This window comes from Clarias gariepinus, chromosome 25 (assembly GCF_024256425.1).
Source record: "Clarias gariepinus isolate MV-2021 ecotype Netherlands chromosome 25, CGAR_prim_01v2, whole genome shotgun sequence".
Taxonomy (NCBI): domain Eukaryota; kingdom Metazoa; phylum Chordata; class Actinopteri; order Siluriformes; family Clariidae; genus Clarias; species Clarias gariepinus.
In genome coordinates, this window is record NC_071124.1 from 8403636 (window position 1) to 8423703 (window position 20068).

General features: G+C 36.2%; 1 protein-coding gene across 1 annotated transcript; it reads right to left on the reverse strand.

The window, feature by feature from the left end:
- Positions 1-1061: 1061 nt before the first annotated feature.
- LOC128512739 (cytochrome P450 2C20-like) lies at positions 1062-11191 on the reverse strand. The gene is made up of 9 exons (XM_053486138.1): positions 10949-11191; positions 10457-10619; positions 8532-8681; positions 7293-7453; positions 6928-7104; positions 6532-6673; positions 4380-4567; positions 2726-2867; positions 1062-1451 (listed from the first exon to the last, which is right to left on the reverse strand). Exons 1-9 carry the CDS (start codon positions 11114-11116, stop codon positions 1270-1272), a joined length of 1473 nt encoding a protein of 490 aa, XP_053342113.1. The 5' UTR covers positions 11117-11191; the 3' UTR covers positions 1062-1269.
- Positions 11192-20068: the final 8877 nt, after the last annotated feature.

Below are 20068 nucleotides of genomic sequence, written 5' to 3' on the forward strand. Positions count from 1 at the left end.
CTGTGTTCCAACAAAGCAACAATAAGAAACAAATGATACTTAGAAACAGGTAATATATATAGTAAGGTAATATATAATAACATTCTTATGCATGTGCTGTATAGATGGGGCCTATAACAAAGTCAGTGCTATTACTCCTGAGACCACTGCTTCTAATTACGTACTATGTTCTCATCAGTGTTCAGTATGCATACATGTGCTTAAATTGGGGAGTAATAATAATATGGTAATTTAAATATTCAGGTTCAAAAATGCAATCCATCTTCTTTGAAAATTACTCTTAAACTAATTTCTAGTATTTTTTAATTAATAAATGTAACCGTGTAAATGTACTGTAGCATATTACTACCGCAAATGTAATTATTTTTTCTTTCTAAGTGTTTTATTCACCCTATACCACAGTTGTAAATGTGATCTGCCAACATTTTTTAGCATTTAAAAAACACAGGCACTGTATTTAGTATTTTATATTTATATTTGATACTTTACATTTAAGTTAAGTTACAGTTAAGTTATTGTTATGTTCCCTTAGCAAGCATCTTTTTTTTCTCTACTTACCAAGGTGACAATGCACAAAGTCCCCAGACCTGAAAACTTTCTCTTGTCAGGAACAAGTTACTTTAAACTGCCAAGCACTGACAATGACGATTCATCCATAAATTTTTAATATTTGAAAAGATTTTGTATTTTTATTTTTATTTTATTTTTTACAATTAAATGCCTATACTGTATTTATCAGACACAGAAAATAACAGAATAAGACACTGACCTCTATTGGCTGCGAGGAGTACTTTTGGGGTTGTTGTGACATGCCTCCTAACATAAAAATTAATTTAACCCTAACTGATGCAGTAAAGAGGTTCTAATTTTTTCAACAATTGTTTCGGAAGATGTATTCTATGGTCAAGGAAAACACGCTACCATGTTTCAGAAGTGTTGAATCATTGGCAAACAAAGAAAAAAACTAAGGAGATCACTGAAATTGAAACTGTCCAACATATTATTAAAACTTGGAAAGATTTATGGACTTGGACTGTCAAGTTCATGTAAAATATAAAACATGTTTGGAAAAAATTATGAGCGACCATGACCTCAGAGCACATGTCCACATACTTTCGCCACATACTGTAGTGACCCTTCATTCTCTATAATTATTTTAATTATCATGATCTATTCTCTGCACTAAAAAGGACAGAAAGGGAACATTTTGTTGAGTGTTTGCACTAATGCTAGAAAATCTGCCCTATCAGCCTGCAATAATGTCCTAGTTCAGCGCGGGGTAGCGATAAGCTGGTATTTGCGGGGCAGGTTAGCAAAGCCGCTGATTTCAGGAGTGGCATCAATGCTTTCAGGTCCCTCAGGTGTGGTAAAGGTGAAATGTTGCAGCAGAGTCACCAGGAAAATAAACAGCTCCATACGTGCCAGAGACTCTCCCACACAGGACCTCTTTCCTATGTGAGGGAAGGACAATCCAAGTCAAACGCTGTTATTGAGCTCATCCTGTTGTTGTGTATGTTCTGTACTTGGCTCGCTAAAAATCAGCATTTGGATTCCTGGTCTTATTGTTTTAGTACTGACACTGTATGCACCTACAGGGCCTCTTTTTCTTGTGCAATCCTTTTTCCACAATAGGAACACTGATAGCTCTTTAGCTCTTGTTTTTAAGAATTGGTTGCAAGTTGATAAGCACAATTCAAAACTTGCAAACCTGGAATAAAAGTGTCAATTTGAAAAAGCATGCTTTTTCACTATATATTTACCCTGATTTACCCTGGTTTGGAAAAAATCTCTAACAGATTGATTGTCCTGTGGTTAATAATCAGCCTGAAAATCGGTGAAAACATCAGTGCAAAGCAGTGCAAAGTCTTTAACGTGCATGTGTGTGTGTGTGTGTGTGTGTGTGTGTGTGTGTGTGTGTGTGTATTGTATGTAATTAAAGATTAAAAAAAATAAATCTGGTTATGGAAAACAAAAATAGACATCATAATCAATGCTGATTCATTTTAATGCCTTATGCAGTAAATCTGTGATAAGCAGTTTCTTATGCTACATACTGTATTATTTTGGGTGTTCAGGTCAAAGTGAGACTTTCTTTGTTTATGAAGCAAAACAGAACACAGTTATGAGAGTAACTTTCTATAGTAATTTTCACCTTTTTTACAGTTGATATATATATTTTCAATAACCTGCAAAGTAATGCACTCATCCCAGCATTTCACCAGTTCTTGGATACCATCAAGGTAGCAAATGTTTCCACAGACAGATGCAACTCTTCTGCAAGTTGGTGACAAGCCATTGACAAGACATTCAAATAATCAGACATTTCACTTGCTGAAATTTTCATGGGAACGAGTGGAGTAGGTTCAGAACCACCATGGCTGGAATTGTCATTTGGGGTCTCACCACCTTACTGTGCTAGAAGTCTTCTGTAAATGTCAAATGTTTTATGCCTGTTTCTGTGTCCTGGTTTGACTTGAACTCCCAAATGTACAGTACAGTGTATGTGAATAGAAAACTACTGTAGAAGCTTATAATAAAAACAAATTGATGAGACACCTTAAAAGGGTTTGGGATTTCGATTGTGTCTGTTTGCAGTTTTGATTTGAAAATATATATTTTTTTTGCTAAAGTTAAACCCATATACAGTAAGACCTTATGCATTGAATTACATTAATGACTGTGTTTTCTTGTTAACTATTTACTGATAAATAATGACAGTCCTCACCTGCAGAAAAAGGCAGGAAAGCAGGATTCTTTTTAAAGTTGTCGTTTGTGTCCAAAAAGTGTTTGGGATCAAATGTCCACGGCCTCTCCCAGTGTTCCTCATCCCTCAGAACAGAGTGAAGCAAGGGGAGGATTACTGTGTCCTGCAAGACATTTCCTGAAATGTTAACCAAAACTACTGATTGTAGTTGTGTTAAGTGCATTTAGTTTCATTCTATGTTTGTACAATTTGTCACCATAACCAAAAAATGGAGAATTTCCTGGAGGAAGCCCCATTCTATTCTAGAATATCTGGATGGGAAAAATGAAAAGTAAATACATGTTTTGTGTCTTGTTGGGGATTAAATACGTAGTATTCTGAAGGAAACAATATGATGACAATTTCCTGTGTTTTCACACTTCAATGCACAAGTTTCCAGCAGAATTACAATCTTTTAAGAATTTCTGTCACAGTTAGAACATCAGAGCAGCAATTGTATGAAATTTAAAACAAGTAGTCAGTCATTTTGTCTTTTTCTTTGATGCTTTAAGCTCTTGGGAACATTCACTGGTGAAGCTGTAATAAAACTACATTAAGCATAGTGAAGAAATAAATTATGTACTACATCACTCATTCTCTATATTGCATATCCTGCCTGGTGCCTATGCCAGGGGACTCAACCAGGTGACCCTGAGGAAACCCATGGAGCATAGGCAAACAGACCTGATGTGGGAATCAAACCCTAATCAAGCACAAAACATTATACAACCATGCCACCATCACTGGCGAGCAAATAAAAAATGCTAAATAAAATTAAGTTGCTTTTATTAAATTTAACTTGTTGAATACATTAGTTGAATCAGAATGCTTCTATAATGTAATTTCCTATTCACATCATAGCCTGAGTAAGTGAGCAGGTTAGTGTAATCTGTTTACTGTAAAACAGTTAAATTTTATCTAAAATGTTTTATTATCTAAATGTTTTATTATTATGTTTGATTTCTGCAAACAGGACAGTGGTCTAGGGCTAGGACTGAGAAACACTGATTTATGATATAGGGTGAACATGACTGGAAGTTTTAAATTTATGCTGGTACTACTTAACCAAAAGGCAAAGAGAACAACGTACAGTATAGAGGAAGTAGACTGTCCTTTAAATATCATAAGTCTCTCTTTATGTCTCTACTTATTCTGCCTCAAAATAACCTAAGCTAACTAACAGAAAATGTTTTGAAAATTAATTTTAAAAACCTAAAACAGTTCCAGAATTGAATCCCAAATAGTGTGCAAAGTGCATAACACAACCGAACAGTTCTAAGGCAATTCAGAATTAGTTAGAAGCAGTTACTAAGGAGACAACATGTTATTTAAGAAGAAGAACCTGAAAGTGCTTCCGCAACTGATTTGGAATATGGGTTATCTAGTATTGCAGACCGCCAAAATCTTTTAATGGTATGCAGTACGGACTGTACCAGCCTACCTGAACTAAATGAAGGAATATATTATTGCATGCATACTTAATTGTCCTCTACAGTTACAAAAAAGTAATTGACATTAAAACTGTATGTGTTACAAAAGAATCGATGTCATTAATATTTTGGTCTGTTTTGGTGCAGAAGTGTGGAAGCAAAACATTTTAAATCTCCTTTGTGTGCTTTATGTAGTTTATCATTACCTTTGGAATTGTGTATCCTCTGAATTTAATGTGATGTGTTGTGTAATGAGGAATACCAAGCGGCACAAGATCTATATAGCGTTGCACTTCATGGATTACTGCATCAGTAAAAGGAAGGGACTTCCTGTCTTCCATTAAAGGGCTTCTTCCTTGTCCAATCACAGTGTCAATCTCTTTCTGCATGCGAGCTGCGAAAATGAAGCAACAAATTAGTCATTTATACACAATATACAGTATAATCATGCATTCTGCAGCTCATACTATTCTGTGTAAAAGCAAATCATGCTAGTAAATGATGATTGTCGATGCTATTTTATAAATTGTGCTGTTGTACATGGGATGTTGAACATGGGATATTTAACATTTTACACCTTAGATGGGTAATATACCTGTACAGGTGATTATTGTACACTGATGAACAGAAGAAAGAGGAAATGAGGTTGCTGCCGAGATAGTTAAATAAACAACCAATGTTTAAATTGTATCTTTACTCACTTTTTAGTCTGTCACAGTGAAATATTTATTCCCATGTCTTGAATATACTACTACATAATTTCATTTAAATTAATTTAGATGAAGAATTGAGGGGTGGCTCAAGACTTTTGCACAGTACTGTAAACACACACTATCTGGCCTATAAATATAGTTATATTTTTCTAAAGATCAATAAGGTCAGAATGTATTTCAAATGGTATTTAAAAACAGGGGGAAGATCCACTTACAATATTAAAACCACATTGGGTAGAAGAGGAAAATAGAAGTTTTTTATTATTCTCCATTTACTGAATACAAATCTGATGAGATCAGCCATTTCTAAAGTACTTAAATCAGCATGTCAAAGCCAACAGACAGTCAAAGTTGTAACAATTAAATTTTTCTCCTTTCTGATGTTTGATGTGGACATTTACTGACATAGTGATCCATGACCTATTTCAGGATGAATGTATGCTGCCATATAATTGATGAATTGCATAATATTCTTATACTAAGAATGGTAAGTATAAATGATTTTTACTGTCTTGTTTGATTGTCATTTAAAGTATTTATTAGAAAATAAGAATAATTCACTCTTAGAATTTGTGACAATTTTTTAAACAGTGTGACTCAATTTTTTTGTATATTTTATTTATGTATGTATTTATTTATTTATTTATTTATTTATTCAAAAAAAAAATCATGTAAAACACCAGATGGGAGCATGTACTGTATTGTGGTGTGTGTGTGTGCAGTATATGAGAAAGTGAGATAAAGGCTTAATAGAGTAAAAATCTAGCATAAGGCTATAATCATTGTAAAAATTGGGACCTGTGTCGGGTCCATAAGACCTATTGCTCTTGCTGCAATGAAATGAACACATTTTCAAATTAATACACTTTTCCACATACTGTACTTGCCCAAACCAGGCAATTTCCAGTCAATGATACTAAATTTTCAATACTGTACGTAGTTATTAGATTAAAGTGCAGTATGAGACATTTTTTGTTGTTGCTTTTTTAACGATGTAGACATTCAGTTCACTTAGTTTTTCATGCAAATTCATGATTAAAAGAAAAAAGTTCAGGCTCAGGTGTTGAGGGTGAGAAGAAACCCGATACCTCGTGTCTATAAAGAGCAGACTGTGGCGGCAACTGCTCATCAAGCAGCAAGCAAGCAAGCAAGCAAGCAAGCAAGGGAGCTCACTGTCAGCTTGTCAACATTTGCAGAACTGAGCTCCGAGCACAGCAAGGGGGTACGGCACCACTCCCTCACCCACCTGCCAAATGGGAGGCCGTCTACCTAGTAGTGAGCCTACAGAGTGAGCGAGGAGCGACAACAGCTTGAGGTCCACTGGCGCACACTGTGACAGTCTCAATATCAAGTTCCAGCTTCACCCCTGTGTCAAGTTCCAACTCTGTCTCCATGGACACACCCATTCGAAAGCTTTACAAAAGACTTTTTGTGGGAGGTGTCCATGTCCACGACCACAGCCATGCCTTAGGAGGGATGGTGTAATGTAGATGTTGACTCCAGCGTGTTTTGTTGCATGTTGATTTAAGTGGCATGCCTACATTTTATTGTGGTACCCCTAAATTTTTTCCGTGCCACTAGTTGTAAAAAACGTTAGCAAACTGTTCAATTATTTCAGTACATATATGTTTATGATTGGACTTACTCTGTATTTCAGGATGCTTGATCAGTAACATCAGAGCATATCTTATAGTAGTGCTAGTGCTCTCAGTCCCAGCCAGAAATAAGTTTAAGACACTGGCTATCAAATTTTCATAATGAAACTCTGTATTGGGACTGTCCTTTTCCTGTTAGAAAAATAAAATTGACTGTGAGAAACTGATGTGCAGTATCAGTAAAAGCAGGAGACAATATATAAAAGAGAAATTAAATAAAAACATGTAATGTGAATAAGAAAACAACAAGCATTGATATCAACATATTTTTGTTAATGTGACATTTAATATGCTTTTTGTTTCTTGTCCACATTTATAGGCATTTTGTTTCTGTATGTTCACCTAAATTATCTTATTCTTGCACCTGCATCCACCTCCTTGCTTACTTGGGTGAGACGGATGAGGAAGCAGTCGATGAAGTCTCGTGGGTTGTCAGGGTCCAAACTGTCTTTGTGCTCCTGCACTTTGCGCCTAGAAAACGTCTTGAGTTCATCCACATCATTTATAGTGTTAAGGTGCTTACCAGGAAATCGTTCAACCAGCCAGGGAAATACATTATACAACTGCAAAATAAGACGTATAATGTCTTTAGATGTATAATAATGTTAATCACATTATTGATGTTACTTCACAGTGGAATTTTTTCTATAACTTTCCCAGCTTAGGGGTTATTCCTTATTTTCATGAGAATTAAATGGTCTGCATACTGTAATGGTCTTAAGATCCTGTCTAAAAATCCATGCTGTCTTACCTGTCCCCATGTGCTGCTGCCAAACCGCAGTATTCCAGAGATGATCTGAAGCAGACGTAGGAGGTGGCTATCTTCATAACTGAAGCGTTGGCCAAAAACCAGTGCACAGATGATATTGGACACAGCTCTGCTCAGGTAGAAGGTGGGATCAAACGGAGCAGCTACAGGAAGTAAACACATTTTACAAAGTTTTTTAAGTCATCTAGTTGATGACACTTTAAATGCATTATGAACAAAATGCAGCTTTCTAGGTAGCAATTTGCACAGAATTTGTGCACTATTGATTAAATAACTGCATCATCAAAATTGCTTTTCGGACTTATTTTAGAATAGCATTGCACATAGATAATCTTAGTCTGGCCACCATAAAATTTGAAAAGATTAAAAGTCTATAGACCAATAACAGTATTACAAAAGTGGGTAATTTATTTAATAGCTATTTTACAGCACTGTTGAATTACTGACTCTTTTAACTTTTTTTTTATTCTAACAAAGCCACACCTGTAACAATAGTTTTGACAGCAAAGCAAATTATACATTTAGTTTAGTTTTATCATGAACTGATAGGTGGATGCAATAGCAGATTAACCAACTGTAATTACACACTAGCAAGCTTGACCATGATTTTAGACCATGCAGTGTCTTGTGCATTAAGTCCCAATTAAGTCCCGAAATTGCTGGTTGGTGTTTTGGTCAAAGGCCTTGGCTTCACTGACTTAAGAGTTGATTCCTGATGCTGCTTGTCAAACTTGCAAAATTTTGAAAAAAACAAAACATTTGTGCATAATTTTTTTGCATCCTTATGTCACCCATAAATTTTTGTCCACAGCCATGCATGCTCACCTAGCTCATATACCCATATTTTGGCTATAGTTCCAGTAATGAAAATATTACAAGCAGCTTAGGACATATTATGATAAACAGAATGAGCAGTTCACCTCTCATATCTTCTGGTCCGAATTAGTCGTTTTTTTGAATCTATTGCATTGCATAGCGTCTATGGGAGTCACTTGACAAAAGAACGAACGACTAGGACTAGAAGACTCATTGAAAAGAACAGTTCAATTCTGTTACCTTTCAAGTCCAAAAATAAGTCCAAGCTTGTGTCCAAACCTTTGACTGTTTTTAACTGACACTGGTACTACTAGAAAGTCAAATTTATGCATTTTTTAAAATCCTTAATCAGAGTCATTTAACAACATTTGTTTTGTTAAAAGGGACATGAACAAGGCCACTCACAGTTAGTGTTTTTGATGGTGTCCAGCAAGTGTCTGCTCTCTTCCTGTATCCACCCCTCCATCCTCTTCCGTCCCATTCCGAAATCTCTCAGTGTAGAGAGTGTGAACCTCCTGAGCTGTCGCCACCGATCTCCATTACTGATAGCAATGCCTAGGGGGATGAGGAAAGGGTTATGAATGTGATCCATCGAATTAAACACATTTTGAAATAGACTAATAAATTCTTTAACTTTAGGAGTAATTCTTGGGATGGATAAGGACTGCAGGGTAAAACATAAAGATCTCTGGTTCAACACCCCTGGGCCGAACAAGTGGCAATACAATGCAATATGGTGTCATAAACAAAATATCATAAAACATTAGGTATTGCATATGCCTTCATTAATTTACCATATTTATCTAAATTTATCTGTCTTGAGCCACCTTCATTTTTTAATATTTTACTTTATTGCTTCAAATTTTGCATATTGTATTTTTAATGTAAGCTTGAGGAATAGTTCTTTAGGCTTCCTGACAAACTTTTTTGCCTTATTTCTGGCCAAATTTTTGGCTTTCATTTTCAGTCCCTGATCAGTTTCAGAGCAATGTGTTTTTGTTAGTTTTATCTACTAAGCCATCGGTGTATAGCGGTGATACTGAATGCTGTGTGGTTGAAAAAAAGAGGTAAAATGTTGTTATATATAAAAAAAATTTTTTTAACTGTATCTTTAGGCACTTTGCAGCCTGTGAACATTGCAGTAAAACATTCGTTCCCATTTCTTAATTTAAGCTACATAATTGTATTTTATTTTATATGAAGAAACTAGGGTTAACTCAGGTCTATTGCACAGTACTATACTTCTCTTCAGTAAATTCATTCACTGCCTGGTTAGATTTTGATCAAGTCCTGTAGCTAGCAATATGTTCTAGAATGGAGGTCAAATTCTAGCTAAATGTAAATACAGATCCAGCACAATATTTTCTAATTCATTAAATCATATAATATTTGTTTTGACATGATAATTGTTTTGGCTATGATTTTTAAAGATAATTGATTTTTTTTTTACGCAACTGATTTCCTGTACTTTTCTCACTCCAGTTATCAAATATTTGAGCTTGTAAATAAAACATTAGTGATATCTATTATGTGCTCTATAAAATGGTAATTATCAAGCACAATGTGACAAGCTCTAGGTATGTAATGCCTCTCTTATTTTGTGTGTGAAATGACACACAATGAACAGAAGAGGAATATGACTAAGCAATAGCCTTATGGTGTAAATACTGTATATTAGACATATTTATATGTATAAACAGGTGCAGGACTTTAAGTACTTAGGGTCAACGGTTCAGAGTAATGGTGAGTGTGGAAAGGAGGTGAAGAGGTGGGTACAGGCAGGTTTGAACGGGTGGAGAAAAGTGTCTGGTGTGTTGTGTGATAAAAGAGTACCAGGGAAAATGAAAAGTTTACAGGACAGGGGTGAGACCAGCGATGCTCTACGGCATAGAGACAGTGGCACTGAAGAAAAGACAGGAGGCAGAGTTGGAGGTAGCAGAGCTGAAGATGTTGAGGTTCTCTTTGGGAGTGACAAGGATGGATAGGATCGAGAATAAGTTCATCAGAGGGACAACCCATGTTAGATGTTTTGGAGATAAAGTCAGAGAGGCAAGATTGAGGTGGTTTGGACATGTTCAGAGGAGAGATTGTGAGCATATCGCTAGAAGGATGCTGAGGTTGAAACTGCCAGACAGGAGGTCAAGAGGGGGACCAAAGAGGAGATTTATGGATGTAATGAGAGAGGTCATGGTTAGTTGGTGTGAGAGAAGAGGATGCAGAGGATAGGGTTAGCTGGAGGCAGATGACTCACTGTGGCGACCCCTGAAATGGAAACAGTCAAAAGACAAAGAAGAAGATATGTATAAACATGTCTAAAATTTCTTACTTACCATAGCCTTTCAAAACTCTCTGCATGAACGGAACAGGGGCTCGGCCAACAAAATCATCCGCATTGTCAACAAGGGCTTCTTTTACTGTGTCATAACCCACAAGGACAACAACTCTCCGGAATCCCAAATATACTGTCATGACTGGACCATAAGTCTTACTCCACTGATAAAGATGATAGATTTAATTAGTTTACCATGAACAGATTAGAACAGAGTTGTCACAAAATTAATAAGATCTACATGTTGAATAAACTATATTTGATTCATAAAAGCTAAACAGCATAATAAGTGCCAGAGGCCAGTTTACAAAATTCTGTATGATTTTAAAATTCTTAGTATTGGAACATGCCACGTGCCCATTTTTGCAAATTTTGTTCTGTTGACCTAATATTAATTAAAGAATTAATTAACAATTCGCAGGATAGATTTAACAGCAAGGAGCTTAGAGGACAGTCGTGGAGGACCACGACTCTATGAAGGTTTCATGCCTACCTTTACAAAGGTTTTAAAGGGTGCGCGATTGTCCAAGGTGAGAATATTTCCAAATACAGGAAAAGCTGTAGGTCCTGGAGGAAGATTAACTGGTTTATTTCTCCATCTAAGTATTATCAAAAGAGCCATTACCAAACCTAACAAAAGTAAAGTACTAAGGATGTCCATAGCTCTTGTCAAAAAGAATATTTTCAAACGTTTGAAGTATGAATCTTTAACATGCTTTTGCCTAAAGCACTCTACTGCTTGGTCTAGCTGGGTTTATCAGCTATCAGTAGATGGGAGGGGGTTGTGAACCATGAGACTAAAGTAAACATGAACTCCTAAATGTGTCAACCACACATGGGAAATGAGATGTACAAAGTTTGCATAACATTTGTATTTACATTACCAGTTTTTAGATATTTATGTACTGTAAATGTAAATAATATTCAGTCCACTGTACTGAAACAATGGACCTGCAATGCAAGATAATGAACTTTTACAACATAATTATTGTAGTTGTTTTGTAGTGCCTTGCAAAAGTATTCAAACTCATTCAATAGTTCCATATTTTGTCATGTTGCAACCATAAATGTAAAAGTATTTACATAAAGGGCCCTGAACCAGGACTCTTACATTCAGCATTACAACAGAAGTCAAATAGTAATAGTCAAATAGTAAAAATAAATAAATAAATCAACAGTAAACCATAGCTGTTTAATAGTGAAGGTAAGAGCATTATGCACATATGCACACATGATGATGAGAAATTATAGAATTGGGACTAAAGTATTTTTACATTTATATAAAAAAAAAACTCTTGCGTGAGACTAGTCAGAAAAACAAGCCCCTGGAGGCAGTGTTATGAGATGGGGTTGATTTAGTTATGAAGTTAATAAAATAAAGTCAGCTTATGACCTGAATGTACTGAATGACCAGGTTATTACATCAATGGAGCTTTTGTTTTGGCGGTGCAGGTGTATTTCAGGACTCAAATTGTGAACCAAATTAAGAACTGAAATTGTGTTTCTGGGACCATAAACATGATGAACATGAACACATGAACTGGCCACCACATTGTGTGCTGTAATCAAAGCTAAAAGTGATTGAATGAATCCTAAAGTGTGTGACTTTTTTTTTTGGCCTGGCAAATATAATCACTTGTGTGATTATAGATTCCAGCCTTTCATTTGAAGCACATGTAGATAATATTACAGGGATAGCATTCTTTCACCTCAGAAATATTGCCAAGATAAGAAATATACTGTCGCTAAACGATGCAGAAAAACTAGTTCATGCTTTTATCACCTCTAGGTTGGACTATTGTAATGCCTTACTGTCTGGTTGTTCAGCTAGATGCATAAACAATCTTTAGCTAGTCCAGAATGCAGCAGCGAGAGTCCTCACTAGAACCAGAAGATACGAGCACATCACCCCTATCTTATCCACACTGCATTGGCTCCCCGTGAAATTTCGCATTGATTTTAAAATACTACTTTTGACATATAAAGCATTAAATGGTCTCGCGCCGCAGTATCTGAGTGAACTGCCTTGATCAAAGGATGCAGGCTGCTTGTCAGTACCGCGTATTATGAAAAATACAGCTGGGGGCAGAGCTTTTTCTTACAAAGCCCTAAAGTTATGGAATAGTCTTCCAAATAGTGTTCAGGACTCAAACACAGTCTCAGTGTTTAAGTCCAGGCTAAAAAACTATTTATTTAATTAAGCATTTTTATAAATAGATTTGCCTTAGGTAAAGGAGCAGATCTGGGGGACTCATGGGCGTAGAGTATTACGGTGAACTGGTATGTTTAGATGCTGTCTTCCTCACTCTCATTGATCACTCAGGTTTGTTGACGGTGAGGTAAGTGGTTGCTTCACATCTCAGGGAGCTCTCATGTCTGTGTTTCCTTCTGGCTCTCCCTTTTAGTTATGCTGATATAGTTAGTCCTGCCGGAGTCTCTGCTGGCACTCTACAGTAAATATACATTCACATTATACATTATGTAACTGCGACCATACCTAACGGTTATCTCTCCTCTTCTGCTCTCCCCTCTTCTGTTCTCTCTCCCCCTCTCTCTCTTCCCTCTCTCTGTCGAGCTACACATGTCGTTCCTGAGCTGCCAGTGATCCAGACTCCCTCTGCCCTCCGGACCTGTCTGACCCATCCTGGTGCCCCACTTCTGGTTGGAGATCTCGTCGCATGGATGCCCCGTATGTCTCTTTGGAATAGTTTCACTTTACCATAAAGACGGTTCTGGCCGCAACTGGTGTTGACAGCTGTTTCTCTGAGGACTTGACTTGGCTTCGGTTGCTTAATAGCTCAAGATTGCAATTGTCTCCAATAACTACCTGGACTCCATATTTACAGTACATCAATTAACATCAACTGTTATAGCTGAACTGCCTGCCACCTTACACACTGTATAAATGCAGATCAACTCCTGCTTTTTGTTTTACCCAAATGAGGATGGGTTCCCTGTTGAGTCTGGTTCCTCTCAAGGTGTTTTCCTTTTACCATCTCAGGGAGTTTTTCCTTGCCACTATCGCCCGTGGCTTGCTCACCAGGGACAATCTGCTTATCTTGATTCATGCACACTTATATTCCTTACAGACTTAAATAATTCTTTTGAGTGTGTAAAGCTGCTTTGCGACAATGACAATTGTTCAAAGTGCTATGCAAATAAAATTTAATTGAATTGAATTAATTTCATTCAATGTTTTGGAATATCTCTAAAACAAGTTACTTCCTGTCCTGGTAGCACCTGGGTGTGGACCACTTCTGGTAGTCTGTTGACCCACTTGTGGCACTAGTAAATAATAATAATAGTAATAATAATACTAATAATAATAATAATAATTTAAAGAACACAAATTTTAGATCGGTTTAAAGATGTGCTTGGTTTGAAATTTAAAGAACAGATGTTTTTCTTTTCCTACAAAAGTTCAAGTGTCCAGGTAATAATGTGTATAATAATTTGTGCAATAAAGTGTTTGTTTTTTATGCTGCTGCCCTCATTGATTAATTTCGCATCTATAAATTTCCATTAATTGTTCATGTGTGCCTTGAGCATTTGAAACCAGAAGTGGACTGACTGCTCATGGGCCATCATTCCATCTAGTAGAGCTGGCCCATAATTGGGCCATATTAATTTTGCTAGACAAAAAATACAGAGCCTTAACATGTTACCATCAAAGCAGTACATGTCTAGGAAATTTTACTGACTGTTACAAGGCGCTGACACCCAAGACTGCTTTTTAAAAATTTAAATAAGCATCTCCTTACATTACAATGATTGATTTTTTTTTCAATCCATTTATGTGGAGCATTTGATCTACATCTTCACAAGAGAACTTCAAGTATCTGTGAAAAAGGGGGTACTGATAAACAATAACGCATTCGAATATGTGTAATTTGCTGCTATTATAGAAAAATTTTCAACACTTTTTCATTGACGACATTAAAGAATTTAACAGCACTATAGCACCCAGTTCCTATTAATGGAAATCTTAATGCTACATCCTACAGAAATACCCTACACAAAAGTACACTTTAAATTTTGTGGAACCAGTTTGTGTAAGGTCAAAATTTGAGTGTTAGAATAATGTTTCTGCATACTTTAGGCCACATAGTGTAGTTTTGATTATGTGCAATAGAGAGGACAGGAGAGTAAAATCATGATGAGTTGCACTAATGTTAGAAAATCGGCCTTAGTTCAGCGGGGTGATGCAATAAGCTGAAAACAGTGGGGCATGTTGGCAAAGCCGCTGATTTCAGGAGTGGAGTCAATGCTCTCAGATCCTCCAGGTGTGGTAAAGGTGAAATGTTGCAGCAGAGACAACCAGGAAAATAAACAGCACCATACAGGACCGCTTACCTGTGTAAAGGAAGGACACTGATTGAGTTCATATTTGTTTTGTTGCTGTTTAAACTCTTATTTAGCTACAAATTACATCAAGTCCAGATATGCCTGCTTACCTTATCATCAGCCATAATTATTAAAACAAAAAACATTAAACCCAATGTTGTGTAAGTTCTCCTTGCACCGCCGGAGCAGCTCTGCTCACTCGGGGTGTGGCTGCACAGGGCCACTAGTGGTATGTCTTGGAGTATGTCTTTTTCAAATTAAAAAGCCTGAGATTTTTAGACCTATGGAGAAGGTTGTCACTTAGGATACCTCTTTATTTTTCCTGCATTAATAATGTCCCCCTCAACTGCCTAGTCCCCCAGTCCCAGACGTAACCACAACAGAAAACATTCCCACAGCATGATGCTGCCACCAGCGTATTTGCCTGTAGAATTTTTTATTAATGTGATACATACTGCCTGATTTCCTAATCCCAAATAGTTCAATATTCATGTGATGAGAGACCAGAAAGTTCTTAAGGGGCTTTTTGGCAAACTCCCAGGCGGCTGTCTGTGTCTTTTAGTGAGGAATGGCTTCTGTCTGGCCACTACACCATAGAGACCTGATTGGTAGAGTGCTGCAGTGATGGTTGTCCTTCTGTAAGGCTTTCCCATCTTCACAAGAGAACTATGGCTTCTTGGTTTCCTGTCTGACCAAAGCCCTTATACCAGGGGTGTCAAACTCATTTTAGGGTGAGGGCCGGATGAGAAGAAATGTGACCATGTGTGGGCCAAATTATTATTATTATTATTTTTTTAATCATAGTGCATCAAATTACAACAAATACACTACATTCTGTAAAACTGCAGTTAAGAAGTCCTCAGAAACTGTTCATTAACACTCATTCTTTTTAAGTAAAAAAAAACAAAAACAATGCCAAGTAATGGCAAGCCAAATCCTTTTCTTTAAACATGAATATTACTTGTCAGATACTTTTTAGTAATGATAAAATAAGAAATAAAAAAATGCTGCAGACTGTACAGACAGTTACATTAAATATGAAGCTATAGGCTACAATATAATTTACAAACTAGCAAAACACTTCAGAATTTTAAAAAACTGCCTTTAACAACTCAATAGTTTAGAAAAAAAATCATATACAATGATTTTTGTATATGACAAAATTCTTTATGGTTAATGCAAATGAAAAAAAAAATCATTCACCTTGGATATGAACATTAACTATACACTACAAATGAGAACTTTCCTTTAACAAATAAAAATCTAGATGAGGTTTGACATACGCAAGTATACACACGTACGCATACATGTAATGCTTTTAACTCCGTTAAATGCCGTTTAATGTTGTAGTCTTTTAGCACAGCCACGGCTTGTCAGCAGATTAAACATACCGGCTTGCCGTTGACCTCACAGAAGAAATACTTCTCTTTCCATTTCTCCTGAAACATCCGCCCTTCCAGATTAATTTTTCTTTTTTTGGACATTTTTCTTTAAATCGCGAGTGCTTGCCACACATCTTAAAATAGCCGAAGAAATTTGATTTAGGCGCCAATTTAGAATGCGCATGCGTGTTGGAGGTTTCGGCAAAAGCGCAATAGAAGAGCAGTTAAATGATCAATGATAAAATAAAAATAATAATAAAACCAAACACAATATTGCAGCGAATACCCGGACATAGACTTTATTTAATACTACTACTAACAATAATGATAATAAAAAAGATTTGATATTTAATATTATTGTTCAAATCATCCCGCGTGCCGTACTGGACGCCTTAGCGGGCCGTATTTGGCCTGTGGGCCGTATACTCAGTTTGGCTAGGCTCCAGCTCTGGAAAGATTATTGATTCTTCCAAATCTCTTCCACACACAACATTTATTGTGACATCTTATATAAGCATTTATGTGCCTTTCCTAATTATGTTGGATTAAATAGGCACAGGTGGACTCCAGTCATTCCAGTCCTGTGGTATATTAGGTATATTTTATTTTAAGACAAGTGTGAAACATATCCAAATTTTTAAACTTAAAGCCGTCTTAAAACAACTCCAGACTAAATTTTTCCACTAGTGAATAGATTTGCAGTTTCATACAGGGCATTATTTTTTATCAATAACAAATCAATAACAAATTAATAAAAATGTGTGCACTTGTTAACTGGGTAAAGGTGAGTAGTGACAGTTCTCACCTGCAGAAAAAGGCAGGAAAGCAGGATTCTTTTTAAAGTTGCTGTTTGTGTCAAATGTCCAGGGCTTCTCCCAGTGTTCCTCATCCCTTAGAACAGAGTAAAGCCCGGGGAGGATGAATGCATCCTAAAAAACATTTACAATTACATTTTTTTAATTATTATTATTTTTTTTTAGAAATAGGGCATCCATCTGGTTGCTGGATGTTTTAAAGGTATGTTGAGTACAAGCTTGTTTCCACTTTGTCTGGTTATAACCTTGAGGATCTTAAAGGAAGCAATCTGATCCTTTTGTGCACTGGTTTTAATTAGGATTACAAGATTTTGTCATAATTGTTGCTGCAGAGCACAAGCATTTAACTGCTGAAAAAAAGTTCACAAAATCCAAAGCAAGACAAAATAAGCCCTAACAGAAAATATATGTGATTGGTCATCCAACCATGTCATTCAACATACTTCTTCTTCTAAAGTTATGAGATCTGTAAAAAAATGGTAGTGCCAAAGTTCTAAACTTTGTAAAAATTCAATCATACTTTTGTAGGCTTTAAGTAATTTGCTTATCATTACCTTTGGTATTGTGTATTCTCTGAATTTAATGTCATATGTTGCGTAATGAGGAAGATTGAGCGGCACGAGGTCTATATAGCGTTGCACTTCATGGATCACTGCATCAGTAAATGGGAGGAACTTCCTGTCTTCCATTAAAAGGCTTCTTCCTTTTCCAATCACAGCATTAATCTCTTTCTGCATGCGAGCTGAGACAATAAATAAGCAGTTAGTAGTGTATACAGTACAGAATGAGGCATTCTGCAACTGGATAATTTTTGTACAAAAACAAACTGCACTTACAAATTATGATTATGGCTAAAATTTTATAAATTGCCATGGGATTGTTAACATTTTATGCTTATGTTAATTATGTTAGTTAGCTAACGTTAGTCGAGGAACATTAACACAAGAAAACTAAATGGCCAAATGAAAACTCACAGGTGGGAGTTCTTCTAAGTTGGCCTCAGTCACTATTCAGTCATCATTATCAGGTAATGCTCAGGTCAGGTAATTCTTTAAAGCATGGCTACATGCGTCGACTGTGTTAGGTTACAAAAAGTGTTATGTTTTGGGTCCTAAAGATTTATGTATTTGTGGATCCCTGAATAACCTTTAACGATGTAATTTCTAGGGAATGCTGTGAATAAAAATCTGATTTCAACAGTTTCTAAAATACTCAAATCAGAATGTTGACCCCAGGAACCAACCTACAGCCAATGCCATCAATACAGTCAAAGACTTAATTTTACCTTTTCTGATGTTTGATGTGAATATTAACTGACACTCATGACAGTTTCTGATTGATTTATGCTGTCACATGATTGAAAATTTGCATGAATAAGCATGTGTACAGTGTTCTCAATAAAATAGGTGGTGAGTGTGTATGATTTTAAAATCATAAAAAAAATATTTTCAATATTATATATGACTTATAAAATGTATTGCATTATTTGTTTTTATTATTTAAGGTATTTCTTGGATAATTAGAATTATTTACTATTTATAGTTATTTCAGTACAAATATGCTTCTGATTAGACTTACCCTGTATTTCAGGATGCTTGATCAGTAATATGAGAGCATATCTGATCTGATAGTAGTGCTGGTGGTCTCAGTCCCAGCCAGGTTTAAAACACTGCCTATTAAATTTTCATAGGAAAACTCTGTATTTTCTGTATACTCTGTTTTTCTGTTGGACAAATAAAATTGCCTGTGGTAAATAGATGGATATGCAGGATAATATTTATAATTTTACATAATGACTTCATGAGTATCTGATGGAGAATTCACCATCTGGGCAAATGAAAAGTTTCCCACTCTAAGATTTAATTTGATTGCTTTTGCCTTTGATTATGGTGTGTATAACGTGGAGGGCAATTTATATGAAAAAAAAATCCTTATATTTCTAGCTCAAAGTTATATGCTCAATCATTGAGCAACATTTAATGGGTGGCTCCTGTCCATCACGCATTGTCCCATATTCCTTTGACCTGCAGAAGATGCCCCTGGTGTCACTCTTCCTTTGTCCTCTACTGTGAGCTTTACTATGCCACTTTACTCCACTGTGAACATCACTCTGCCCATCACTCTTACTCCAATTAGGATGAAGCTGAATGAGGATGAGAATGAAGTACTACCTCCCTGCTCAGGTGAGTGTCACTATGCCTTGCTCTGGTGAGGATATTTCCCCTTTTTTCAGTGTACATTGATCACCCCACTGTGTTTTCAGAGGATGTCACTTACCCTCATTTTAAATGAGATGTGAGTTGCCATTATCATATGTAACCTAATTTGATTTGTTGAATCAATATAATAAGCAGAGATTAATAAGATTAAGATTAATCTCTGGTTAAGATGAATCTCCTCCAATCCCCTTGTGCAATATAAACCTGTTTTATACACAATTATATTGATTTATTTATAATGATGTGATGCATGCAAAGTTTTACCTGGATTACCACACAAAACTAATTTTATTGTGACATATTTTGGTTGCATCGAATAGTCTATTGCTCAAGCAAATATTGCGCTAAAAAAATGGGCTTGAGTCAAAGGTCTAAATCATGCTTACTTGTGATTTGCCTCTGTTTGACTTATGAACAATAGTGTGTAGGTTCCCAGGGCATCTCTGGCCCCTCAGGACATGACTCCATAAAACCTTTGGGTTGTGCTGAGGTGTCTGGCATAAGGAGTTTGGCAGCAGAGCCTTGGGTGATGTAGGTTGTGGGGTGGGGTCTTCATGGATTTGATCTGTTTGTCTGGTGAATCCCATGGGTGCTTAATGAGAATGGGATCTGGGGAGTTTGAAAGCCAGGTCAGGTCATCTTCACAAATCTGGTATTAAAACTATTCATTAGCAGTGTGTAACCTTCTATAAGTAACCCTCCAAATGTTGTTGAGCTTTGTAAACAATATGGCCATGACACAGCAATAAATTCAAGGCAAAGCTAGACTTACTCATAAAGAAAAATTTGAATCAAGGATTATAGTGCTGTACAATAAAAATGATATAGCTAGAAAACACAAGTTTCAAGTTAA